This window comes from Nerophis ophidion, linkage group LG01, assembly GCF_033978795.1.
Source record: "Nerophis ophidion isolate RoL-2023_Sa linkage group LG01, RoL_Noph_v1.0, whole genome shotgun sequence".
In the NCBI taxonomy this organism is placed as follows: Eukaryota; Metazoa; Chordata; class Actinopteri; order Syngnathiformes; family Syngnathidae; genus Nerophis; species Nerophis ophidion.
Window position 1 is genome coordinate 86,377,602 of NC_084611.1, and position 13,574 is coordinate 86,391,175.

General features: G+C 38.3%; 1 protein-coding gene across 1 annotated transcript in view; it reads right to left on the reverse strand.

Annotated features, from left to right (window-relative positions):
• LOC133561136 (voltage-dependent calcium channel gamma-2 subunit-like) overlaps nucleotides 1-13,574 on the reverse strand; it is a 92,433-nt gene that overhangs the window by 41,219 nt on the left and 37,640 nt on the right. Inside the window, exon 2 of the mRNA XM_061914390.1 lies at nucleotides 12,493-12,576. Within this exon, the coding sequence (XP_061770374.1) occupies nucleotides 12,493-12,576 (84 nt within the window). The remainder of the gene's footprint in view (nucleotides 1-12,492; nucleotides 12,577-13,574) is intronic.

The window sequence follows — 13,574 nt, forward strand, 5'->3', positions numbered from 1 at the left end:
TGTCAGACTTATTTGGCGTCGAACCCCAAGATGCAGGGATAGGAGGCAGGCATGGATTGTGAAAACATGATTTAATTATAAGACAAAAACAAAACCAAAAGGGTACAAACACAAAGCGCGCACGAGGCGGTTAATCAAACAAAAGGAGCTAGCCTGGGAGCTAGAAAATAACGAACAGGAGCTTAGCGTGGAAGCTAGCGGGTAGTGAACAGGCAAACAGAAGTCGTACTTGTATAACGAAAAATAGAACGGAAGCAGGGAACAAAAAACAGCGAGCTACAAACATCGGCTGAATATAGCGTACCGCTACGCTGCAAAGACAAGGTACGACACGACAGGAGCGATGACAGATCACGAGAGCGACTAGACGTGACATTGACAAGACAATATAATGATCCAGCAACTGACGCAAGACAAAGCAGGTACAAATAGGAGCAGGCTGATTGGCAACAGGTGTGGCCAAGAACACAGCACACAGGGAACAAGACAAGAAGCTGACAAAATAAGAGTACTAGACAGGAACTAAAGACAGGAGATACTAAACAGAGGAAAAAACTAACATAGACAAACTGTCAGGGGAAACATAATGCAAAAGTTGTAGTCAAAGATCCTCTTTATGAGACGCGAGTGCTATGCTGAACTTAAAGTTATCCGACAAAAAACACTTTTCAAAGATCCTTGACAGACAACAGGAACGCTCTGGTGTTTTTTAAAACCCACTGCAAAAACGCTAGTCCAAGATTCTCTTTAAAACGGGACCACTCTGCTGTCTTGTAGAACCCACTGCAAAAACAGTAGTCAAAGATCCTCTATACAACGGGACCACTCTGCAGGTTTTTAGAACATAATGCAAAAGCGCTAGTCAAAGATCCTCTATATGAGACACAAGTGCTATGCTGGTTTTAAAGTTGTCCGACAAAAAAAAAAAAAAAAAACACTAGTCAAAGATCCTCTATATATGACAGGAGCGCTCTGCTGATTTAAGGTAGTACTACAAAAACACGAAAACAAAGGTCCATTAAATACTATCGAATGGCTCTGGTGTTTTTTTAGAACCCACTGCAAAAACGCTAGTCAAAGATCCTCTATACAACGGGACCACTCTGCAGGTTTTTACAACGCACTGCAAAAACGCTAGTCAAAGATCCTCTTACAATGGGACCACTCTGCAGGTCTTTACAACATAATGCTAAAACGCTAATCAAAGATCCTCTATACAACGGGACCACTCTGCAGGTTTTTACAACATAATGCAAAAAACGCTAGTCCAAGATCCTCTAAACAACAGGACCACTCTGCAGCTTTTTAGAACCCACTGCAAAAATAGTAGTCAAAGATCTGCTATACAACAAGCCCACTCTGCAGGTTTCTAGAACATAATGCAAAAGCAAAAGTCAAAGATCCTCTATATGAGACACAAGTGCTCTGCTGGTTTTAAAGTTTTCGGACAAAAAACACCAGTCAAAGATCCTCTATATACGACAGGAGCGCTCTGCTGATTTTAAGGCAGTACTACAAAAAAACAAAAAAAAACGAGACAAAGATCATTTAAGTATGACAGGAAGGCTCTATTGTGTTTTTTGGAACCCACTGCAAAAACACTCGTCAAAGATTCTCTACACAACAGGACCACTCTCCAGGTTTTTAGAACATAATGCAAAAGCGCTAGTCAAAGATCCTCTATATGAGACGCGAGTGCTATGCTGGTCTTAAAGTTATCCAACAAAAAACACTTTTCAAAGATCCTCTATAGGCAGCAGGAACGCTCTGGTGTTTTTTAAAACCCGCTGCAAAAACGCTAGTCAAAGATTCTCTTTAAAACGGGACCACTCTGCTGTCTTGTAGAACCCACTGCAAAAACAGTAGTCAAAGATCCTCTCTACAACGGGACCACTCTGCAGGTTTTTAGAACATAATGCAAAAGCGCTAGTCAAAGATCCTCTATATAAGACACAAGTGCTATGCCGGTTTTAAAGTTGTCCGACAAAAAAAAAACACTAGTCAAAGATCCTCTATATACGACAGGAGCGCTAGGCTGATTTAAGGTAGTACTTCAAAAACACAAAAACAAGGGTCCATTAAATACTATCGAAGGGCTCTGGTGTTTTTTAGAACCCACTGCAAAAACGCTAGTCAAAGATCCTCAATACAACGGGACCACTCTGCAGGTTTTTACAACATAATGCAAAAACGCTAGTCAAAGATCCTCTTAAAATGGGACCACTCTGCAGGTTTTTACAACATAACGCAAAAACGCTAGTCAAAGATCCTCTTAAAATGGGACCACTCTGCAGGTTTTTACAACATAATGCTAAAACGCCAATGAAAGATCCTCAATACAACGGGACCACTCTGCAGGTTTTTACAACATAATGCAAAAACGCTAGTCAAAGATCCTCTTAAAGTGGGACCACTCTGCAGGTTTTTACAACATAACGCAAAAACGCTAGTCAAAGATCCTCTTAAAATGGGACCACTCTGCAGGTTTTTACAACATAATGCTAAAACGCCAATGAAAGATCCTCTATACAACGGGACCACTCTGCAGGTTTTTACAACATAATGCAAAAATGCTAGTCAAAGATCCTCTTACAATGGGACAACTCTAAAGGTTTTTACAACATAATGCTAAAACACTGATCAAAGATCCTCTATACAACGGGACCACTCTGCAGGTTTTTAGAACATAATGCAAACGCGCTAGTCAAAGATCCTCTATATAAGACACAAGTGCTATGCTGGTTTTAAAGTTGTCCGACAAAAAAAAAACAAAAAAAAAACACTAGTCAAAGATCCTCTATATACGACAGGAGCGCTATACTGATTTAAGGTAGTACTTCAGAAACACAAAAACAAGGGTCCATTAAATACTATCGAAGGGCTCTGGTGTTTTTTAGAACCCACTGCAAAAACGCTAGTCAAAGATCCTCTTAAAATGGGACCACTCTGCAGGTTTTTACAACATAACGCAAAAACGCTAGTCAAAGACCCTCTTAAAATGGGACCACTCTGCAGGTTTTTACAACATAATGCTAAAACGCCAATCAAAGATCCTCTATACAACGGGACCACTCTGCAGGTTTTTAGAACATAATGCAAAAATGCTAGTCAAAGATCCTCTTACAATGGGACTACTCTGCAGGTTTTTACAACATAATGCTAAAACACTGATCAAAGATCCTCTATACAACGGGACCACTCTGCAGGTTTTTAGAACATAATGCAAACGCGCTAGTCAAAGATCCTCTATATAAGACACAAGTGCTATGCTGGTTTTAAAGTTGTCCGACAAAAAAAAAAAAAAAAAAACACTAGTCAAAGATCCTCTATATACGACAGGAGCGTTCTGCTGATTTAAGGTAGTACTACAAAAACACGAAAACAAAGGTCCATTAAATACTATCGAAGGGCTCTGGTGTTTTTTTAGAACCCACTGCAAAAACGCTAGTCAAAGATCCTCAATACAACGGGACCACTCTGCAGGTTTTTACAACATAATGCAAAAACGCTAGTCAAAGATCCTCTTACAATGGGACCACTCTGCAGGTCTTTACAACATAATGCTAAAACGCTAATCAAAGATCCTCTATACAACGGGACCACTCTGCAGGTTTTTACAACATAATGCAAAAAACGCTAGTCCAAAATCCTCTAAACAACAGGACCACTCTGCAGCTTTTTAGAACCCACTGCAAAAATACTAGTCAAAGATCCTCTATACAACAAGCCCACTCTGCAGGTTTTTAGAACATAATGCAAAAGCAATAGTCAAAGATCCTCTATATGAGACACAAGTGCTCTGCTGGTTTTTGAGTTATCCGACAAAAAACACAAGTCAAAGATCCTCTATATGAGACACAAGTGCTCTGCTGGTTTTAAAGTTTTCGGACAAAAACCACTAGTCAAAGATCCTCTATATACGACAGGAGAACTCTGCTCATTTTAAGGCAGTACTACAAAAAAAAAAAAGAGACAAAGATCATTTAAATACGACAGGAAGGCTCTATTGTGTTTTTTGGAACCCACTGCAAAAAGGCTCGTCAAAGATTCTCTACACAACAGGACCACTCGGCAGGTTTTTAGAACATAATGCAAAAGCGCTAGTCAAAGAACCTCTATATAAGACACAAGTGCTATGCTGGTTTTAAAGTTATCCGACAAAAAACACTTTTCAAAGATTCTCTTTATACGACAGGAGCGTTCTGGTGTTTTTTAAAACCCACTGCAAAAACGCTCGTCAAAGATCCCTTAATATAACAGGACCACTCTGCAGGTTTTTAGAACATAATACAAAAGTGCTAGACAAAGATCCTCTATAGGGGACGTGAGTGCTATGCTGGTCTCAAAGTTATCGGACAAAAAACACTTTTGCACTCTGGTGTTTTTTAAAACCCACTGCAAAAACGCTAGTCAAAGATCCTCTATACAACAGGACCACTCTGAAGGTTTTTAGGACATAATTCATAAACACTAGTCAAAGATCCTCTATACAACGGCACCACTCTGGAGGTTTTTACAACATAATTCAACACCGCGAGTCAAAGATCCTCTATACAACGGCACCACTCTGAAGGTTTTTAGGACATAATTCAGAAACACTAGTCAAAGATCCTCTATACAACGGCACCACTCTGGAGGTTTTTACAACATAATGCAACAACGTGAGTCAAAGATCCTCTATACAATGGGACCACTCTGAATTTTCAGAACTTAATTAAAAAATGCTAGTCAAGGATCTTCTATACAACGGGACAAGTCTGCAAGTTTTTAGAACCCGCTGCAAAAACACTAGTCAAAGATCCTCCATACAACAGGACAACTCTGCAGGTTTTTAAAACATAATGCAAAAACGCTCGTCCAAGATCCTCTTTACAACAAGACCACTCTGCTGCTTTTTAGAACCCACTGCAAAAATAGTAGTCAAAGATCTTCTATACAACGGGCCCACTCTGCAGGTTTTTGGAACGTAATGCAAAAGCGCTCGTCAAAGATCCTCCCTCCGAGACACGAGTGCTATGCTGGTCTTAAAGTTATCTGACAAAAAAAAAAAAAAAACAGTCAAAGATCCTCTATATATGAAGGAGAGCTCTGCTGATTCAAGGTAGTACTACAAAAACACGAGACAAAGATCCTTTAAATACGACAAGAGGGCTCTGGTGTTTTTTTGAACCCGCTGCAAAAACGCTAGTCAAAGTTCCTCTATAGTACGGGCGGGAACACACTGCAGGTTTTTAGAACATTATTCAAAAACGCTAGTCAAAGATCCACTATACGACAGGACCACTTTGCAGGTTTTTAGAACCCACTGCACAAACGCTAGTCCAAGATCCTCTATACAATGGGACCACTCTGCAGGTTTTTAGACCATTATTCAAAAACGCTAGTCAAAGATCCACTATACGACAGGACCACTTTGCAGGTTTTTAGAACCCACTGCACAAACGCTAGTCCAAGATCCTCTATACAATGGGACCACTCTGCAGGTTTTTAGACCATTATTCAAAAACGCTAGTCAAAGATCCACTATACAACAGGACCACTTTGCAGGTTTGTAGAACCCACTGCACAAACGCTAGTCCAAGATCCACTATATATTGGGACCACTCTGCAGTTGTTTAGAAGCCACTGCAAAAACAGTAGTCAAAGATCATTTATACAACGGGACCACTGCAGATTTTTAGAACCTTCTGCAAGAATGCGAGTCAAAGATCCTCTATATGAGACAGGAGTGTTGTTCTAATTTGAAGGTATCACTACAAAAACACGAGACAAAGGTCCTTTTGATATGACCGGATTTTTTTTAGAACCCACTGCAAAAACACTAGTCAAAGATCTTCAATACAACGGGACCACTCTGCAGGTTTTCAGAACATAATTCAAAAACACACGTCAAAGATCCTTAATACAACGGGACCTATGTGCTATGCTAATTTTAAAGCCACTAGTCGAAGATCCTCTATATACGACAACCGTGCTCTTCTAATTTTAAGGCATTACCGAGACCCTGAAAGGGACAAGCGGTAGAAATGGATGGATGGACTACAAAAACACGAGAAAAAGATCCTTTGAAGACGACAGAAATGCATACAAACCACTGTAAAAACACTAGTCAAAGATCCTCTATATAGGACAGGAGCACTCTGCTGGCTTTAAGGCTGTTCTTCCAAAACGCTAGTCAAAGATCCTCTATATACATCAAGAGCTCTGTGCTGTTTTTTAGAACTCTCTTCAAAACCACCTGTGAAAAGATCCTTCATACGGGAGGAGCTCTCTAGTCAAAGATCCTTTATGTGACAGGAGAACTGCTGTTTTCAAGGAGAAAAAAAACACTGGTTCAAGATCCTCTACAAAACAGGATCACGACAACAGTACTACGTTACTGAACGCGTTCACATCAAAGATCATCTATCAGTGACAGGAGCGCTCTTCTGTCCTAAATAAACTGCTTGACAAAGATCCAATATAAGAGAGGAGCACACCGCTATTTTTTTTTTTTTAGAACCTACTGCAGAAACGCTTGTCAAAGATCCTCTATGTGACAGGAGCGCCTTGCCGGTGCATGTAGAAGATTTAGTTTCCATGGCAACAGAAGAAAATAAGCATCCGTGTCTGTTGTGATGATGAAATATTGATTGTCCACTCAGTGTTGTGACCAGCCAGCTTCCACCTTCTTCTAGAACCTTTTTCTAGAACCTTCTCAAGAACGCGCTCACGTTCCCCCCGCAGCGTCTTGAGGACATCTGTCTCTGCGCCCAAACTAGGTCACTGGACACCGAGTGCACTGACGTGACACCCAAGATGACCAAAGGCGGCCGAGTGAGACCTCTAAGCACATACGCAATCTGCGTTTGGAATAATTCACTCAGTAATAGTGTGGTCTATAATTATTTAATATTTTGCTTATTGTTTACAAACTCATGAATGCTGAATCAGCAGTTTGTTACTCAGTGCTGTTACAGCATTGGTTGTGTTGCTTATTGTCTACAAACTCATGAATGCTAACACAGCAGTTTGTTCCTCAGTGCTGTTACAACATTGGTTGTGTTGCTTATTGTTTACAAACTCATAAATGCTGACTCAGCAGTTTGCTCCTCAGTGCTGTTACAGCATTGGTTTTGTTGCTTATTATTTGCAAAATCATAAATGCTGACTCAGCAGTTTACTCCTCAGTGCTGTTACAACATTGGTTGTGTTGCTTATTGTTTACGAATTCATGAATGCCGACTCAGCACTTTGTTCCTCAGTGCTGTTACAACATTGGTTTTGTTGCTTATTGTTTACAAATTCATGAATGCTGACTCAGCAGTTTGCTCCTCAGTGATTTTACAATATTGGTTGCGTTGCTTATTGTTTACAAACTCATGAATGCCGACTATGTAGTTTGCTCCTCAGTGCTGTTACAACATTGTTTGTGTTGCTTATCGTTTACAAATTCATGAATGCTGAATCAGCAAATTGCTCCTCAGTGCTGTTACAACATTGGTTGTGTTTCTTATTGTTTACAAACTCATACATGCTAACACAGCAGTTTGTTCCTCAGTGCTGTTACAACAGTGGTTGTGTTGCTTATTGTATACACTCTCATGAATGCTGACCCAGCAGTTTACTCTTCAGTGCTGTTACAACTTTGGTTGTGTTGCTTATTCTTTACAAGCTCATAAATGCTGATTCAGCACTTTGCTCCTCAGTGCTGTTACAACGTTGGTTGTGTTGTTTACTGTCTACAAACTCATGAATGCTGACTCAGCAGTTTGCTCCTCGGTGCTGTTACAACATTGGTTGTGTTGCTTATTGTTTACAAACTCATAATTGCTAACAAAGCAGTTTGTTCCTCAGAGCTGTTACAACATTGGTTGTGTTGCTTATTGTTTACAAACTCATAATTGCTAACAAAGCAGTTTGCTCCTCAGTGCTGTTACAACGTTGGTTGTGTTTACTGTCTACAAACTCATGAATGCTGACTCAGCAGTGCTGTTACAACGTTGGTTGTGTTGCATATTGTTTACAAACTCATAAATGCGGACTCAGCAGTTTTTTTCCTCAGTGCTGTTACAACATTGGTTTTGTTTCTTATTGTTTACAAACTCATGAATACTGACTCAGCACTTTGCTCCTCAGTGCTGTTACAACGTTAGTTGTGTTGTTTACTGTCTACAAACTCATAAATTCTGACTCAGCAGTTTGTTCCTCAGTGCTGTTACAACATTGGTTGTGTTGCTTATTGTTTACAAACTCATAAACGCTAACACAGCAGTTTGTTCCTCAGTGCTGTTACAACATTGGTTTTGTTGCTCATTGTTTACAAACTCATAAATGCTGACTCAGCAGTTTGTTCCTCAGTGCTGTTACAACATTGGTTGTGTTGCAAATACCTGTGATCATTAATGAGCATTTGATCAAACAGAGAGCTTACATTTTTCTTTCGACTTTCTCATGCACTCCCCATCATTATAAGTCCAAAATGTTTTTTTTTTTTTTCACATTCATGGATTTGAGCCTTAACTTAACATTACAGGCGAGGAGGAGGTGAGGGATCACAAGAAGGAAGTAGGAGAGGACGGCGAGGAGGAGGTGAGGGATCATAAGAAGGAAGTAGGAGAGGAAGGCGAGGAGGAGGTGAGGGATCATAAGAAGGAAGTAGGAGAGGAAGGCGAAGAGGTGAGGGATCATAAGAAGGAAGTAGGAGAGGACGGCGAGGAGGAGGTGAGGGATCATAAGAAGGAAGTAGGAGAGGAAGGCGAGGAGGAGGTGAGGGATCATAAGAAGGAAGTAGGAGAGGAAGGCGAGGAGGAGGTGAGGGATCATAAGAAGGAAGTAGGAGAGGAAGGCGAGGAGGAGGTGAGGGATCATAAGAAGGAAGTAGGAGAGGAAGGCAAAGAGGTGAGGGATCATAAGAAGGAAGTAGGAGAGGAAGGCGAGGAGGAGGTGAGGGATCATAAGAAGGAAGTAGGAGAGGAAGGTGAGGAGGTGAGGGATCATAAGAAGGAAGTAGGAGAGGAAGGCGAGGAGGAGGTGAGGGATCATAAGAAGGAAGTAGGAGAGGAAGGCGAGGAGGAGGTGAGGGATCATAAGAAGGAAGTAGGAGAGGAAGGTGAGGAGGTGAGGGATCATAAGAAGGAAGTAGGAGAGGAAGGCGAGGAGGAGGTGAGGGATCATAAGAAGGAAGTAGGAGAGGAAGGCGAGGAGGAGGTGAGGGATCATAAGAAGGAAGTAGGAGAGGAAGGCGACGAGGAGGTGAGGGATCATAAGAAGGAAGTAGGAGAGGAAGGCGAGGAGGAGGTGAGGGATCATAAGAAGGAAGTAGGAGAGGAAGGTTTGACCCACTTAGGAAGTAGGAAGTATTTATAGAATAAAGTGTCCTAATTGGTGGACTCCTGGGAGACACACAAACCTGTTACCTTGTCCTCCGTCCTCACCTCTCTAATGCTTCCCCTCATGTCGGACCTTATCTTCCTCTTTATGTTCCTCTTTATGTTCCTTCTTTTGTTCCTCTTTATATTCCTTCTTTTGTTCCTTTGTATGTTCCTTCTTTTGTTCCTTCTTATGTTCATCTTTATGTTCTTTCTTATGATCATCTTTATGTTCCTCTTTATATTCCTCTTTATATTCCTTCTTATGTTCCTCTTTATATTCCTTTTTATGTTCCTCTTTATATTCCTTCTTATGTCCCTCCTCATGTTCCTTCTTATGTTCCTCTTTATATTCCTTCTTATGTTCCTCTTTATATTCCTTCTTATGTTCCTCTTTATGTTCCTTCTTATGCTCATCTTTATGCTCCTTTTATAGTTCGTCTTTATATTCCTTCTTATGTTCATTCTTATGTTCCTCTTTATACTCGTCCTTATGTTCCTCTTTATGCTACTTCTTATGTTCCTCTTTATGTTCTTTGTTCCTTCTTAATATTCTTTCTTATGTTCCTCTTTATGTTCATCTTTATGTTCCTCATGTTCCTTCTTACATTCCTCTTTATGTTCCTTCTTATGTTCCTCCTTATGTTCCTTTTTATGTTCCTCTTTAAGTTCCTTCTTAAGTTCCTTCTTATGTTCCTCTTTAAGTTCCTCTCTATGTTCCTCTTTATATTCCAATGTTTCTCTTTATGTTACTCTTCGTATTACTTCTGATGTTCCTCTTTATATTCCTTCTTATTTTCCTCCTTATGTTCCTTTTTATGTTCCTTATTATGTTTCTCTTTATGTTCCTCTTTATATTACTTCTAATGTTCCTCTTTATATTCCTTCTTATTTTCCTCTTTATGTTCCTTCTTATGCTCATCTTTATGCTCCTTTTATAGTTCGTCTTTATATTCCTTCTTATGTTCATTCTTATGTTCCTCCTTACACTCGTCCTTATGTTCCTCTTTATGTTACTTCTTATGTTCCTCTTTATGTTCTTTGTTCCTTCTTAATATTCATTCTCATGTTCCTCTTTATGTTCATCTTTATGTTCCTCATGTTCCTTCTTACATTCCTCTTTTTGTTCCTTCTTATGTTCCTCCTTATATTCCTTCTTATGTTCCTCTTTATGTTCCTTCTTAAGTTCCTTCTTATGTTCCTCTTTAAGTTCCTCTCTATGTTCCTCTTTATATTCCTTCTTATTTTCCTCCTTATGTTCCTTTTTATGTTCCTTATTATGTTTCTCTTTATGTTCCTCTTTATATTACTTCTAATATTCCTCTTTATATTCCTTCTTATTTTCCTTCTTGTGTTCCTTCTTATGTTCCTCTTTAATTTCCTCATGTTCTCTCTTATATTAATCTTTATGTTCCTTCTTATGTTCCTCTTTATGTTCCTCTTTTTGATCCTCCTTATGACCTCTTTATATTCCTTCTTATGCTCCTCTCGATGTTCCTCTTTATATTCCTTCTTATGTTCCTCTCTCTGTTCCTTCTTATGTTCCTCTTTATGTTTCTTTTTATGGTCCTCCTTATGTTCCTTCTTATATTCCTCTTTATGGCCCGTCTTATATTCACCTTTATGTTTCTTTTTATGGTCCTCTTTATGTTCCTTATTAAATTCCTTCTTTTGGTCCTCTTTATGTTCTTTCTTATGTTCCTTCTCATGTTCCTCTTTAAGGTCCTCTTTATAATCATTCTTATGGTCCACTTTATATTTATTCTGAGGGTCCTATTTATGGTCCTCCTCATGTTCCTCTTTATGTTCCTTCTTATGTTCCTCTTGATGTTCATCTTTATGTTCCTTTTTGTGTTTTAACTAATGATGATACAATGTATATTTTAAATAAATAAATACAAGAATAATAAAAACATATAATCAAAATAAGATTACAATTACAGTGTGTCATAATAATAATAATAATGCCTTTAACAATAATCATAACATAACTCTTTAGAAATAGTTTGAACAAATACTGTATTTTTTATAATAACGTTTTTAATAATATGTACTGTTTTTTTTCAAATAATTTCAAAATAATACTTTATAAAAAGGAAATTAAACAGAGTCTTCATATATAGATATATAAATATATATATATACATATATATATATATATATATATATATATGTATATATTTTAATTAGATTATCCAGAGAATAGTGCTCGATACCGTGGTAGAGCGCAATATGTATGTGTGGAAAAAATCGCAAGACCACTTCATCTCTACAGAACTGTTTCATGAGGGAACCACTCATGTTCCTCTTTATGTTCCTTCTTATGTTCCTCTCATGTTCCTCTTTATGTTCCTTCTTTTTATAGTTCGTCTTTATATTCCTTCTTATGTTCATTCTTATGTTCCTCCTTACACTCGTCCTTATGTTCCTCTTTATGTTACTTCTTATGTTCCTCTTTATGTTCTTTGTTCCTTCTTAATATTCATTCTCATGTTCCTCTTTATGTTCCTCATGTTCCTTCTTACATTCCTCTTTTTGTTCCTTCTTTTTACATTCCTCTTTTTGTTCACACTTCATCTCTACAGAACTGTTTCATGAGGGAACCACTCATGAAACAGTTCTGTAGAGATGAAGTGGTCTTGTGATCCCCCCCCCCCCCCCCCCCCCCGACACACACATATACATATATATATATATATATATTGTTTAAAAATTAAATGCAATACATTTTAAAATAAGACATCCGTACTACTAATAATAAAAACAAATGATAAAATAAATGATAGTATAATGCATTGTAATTTTTATTTTATTTTTGTGTGTAAATGAGTATGATTGTTAGACATGGATAATATGATGTACTGTAAAACTCATCACACAAAATGGTTGATTGTATGACCGAAATAAACTTATTACATTCATTCATTCATTCATATTAATTGATCAAATGAATTCCTATAAATGAGAATACTCCCAATAAATATCATTAAAACCGTTTTTCACCCACTAAATAGGCTAATCAACACACTGAGAAGAGTCCAGACTAGAACCGCAATAATAATGATAATAATAATAATAATAACAATAATAAAACCTCAAAATGCAGCGTGCTTAGAGGACAGAAAGAATGTGGTGCACTCACGTAGGAAGTACTCGGAAGCGTCGGCCTCGTAGTCGGCGTCGTCCGGGAAGTGATCGATTTGTTTACACATGCCCTTAAAGGAACCTGGGAGACAGAAAGGAGGGATTACATTTCACGGCAACAGGAAGTGCACGCCATGTCAGTCAGGGCAGCGAGTCACGTTAGCGTCTTCTTCCGAGCCCGCGGCTTAGCGGCGAGCTAATCCTGCGCACCAATAAATATTGAAATAAGTAATGGTAAATGGGAAATGGGTTGTACTTGTATAGCGCTTTTCTACCCCTTTGACAGTATTTACACATTCACACACACATTCACACACTGACAGCGGGAGCTGCCATTCAAGGCGCTCACCAGGACCCATCAGGAGCAAGGGTGAAGTGTCTTGCCCAAGGACACGACGGACGTGACTAGGATGGTAGAAGGTGGGGATTGAACCAATAACCCTCAGATTGCTGGCCCAGCCACTCCACCAATTTTACCACGCCGTCCCATTATGGGGTATTTTGTGTAGAATTTTGAGGACAAAAAAAAGGCCTCATTCCGTTTTGGAATACGGCTGCAACGCAGCAAAATGCGGAAAAAGCTGAGGGATGCCAACACCTTCTGGATGCACAAAAATTAAACATTTATTAAAATGAAAAAACAAAACAAAAATCACTTGTGATTTTTTTACAATACGCCAAATAAAAAAACATGGGGTATTGTGTGTAGAATTTTGAGGAAAAAAATATTTTATTCCATTTTGGAATAAGGCTGTTTCATAACAAAATGTGGAAAAAGTGAAGCGCTGTCAATAATTTCTGGATGCACAAAAAGAAATGCTTTTTTTTTCAAATTTATTCCAAACAAAACATTTTTAAATCACGTGATTTTTTTGGTTTGTTTTTAAATAAATTGCGAAAAAGTAATATACATATATATATATATATACATACATATATATATATATATATATATATATATATATATATATATATATATACATATATATATATATATATATATATATATATATATATATATATAATTTATTTATTTTTTTCCACATTGTCATTATTGGGTATTGTGTGTAGAATTTTGAG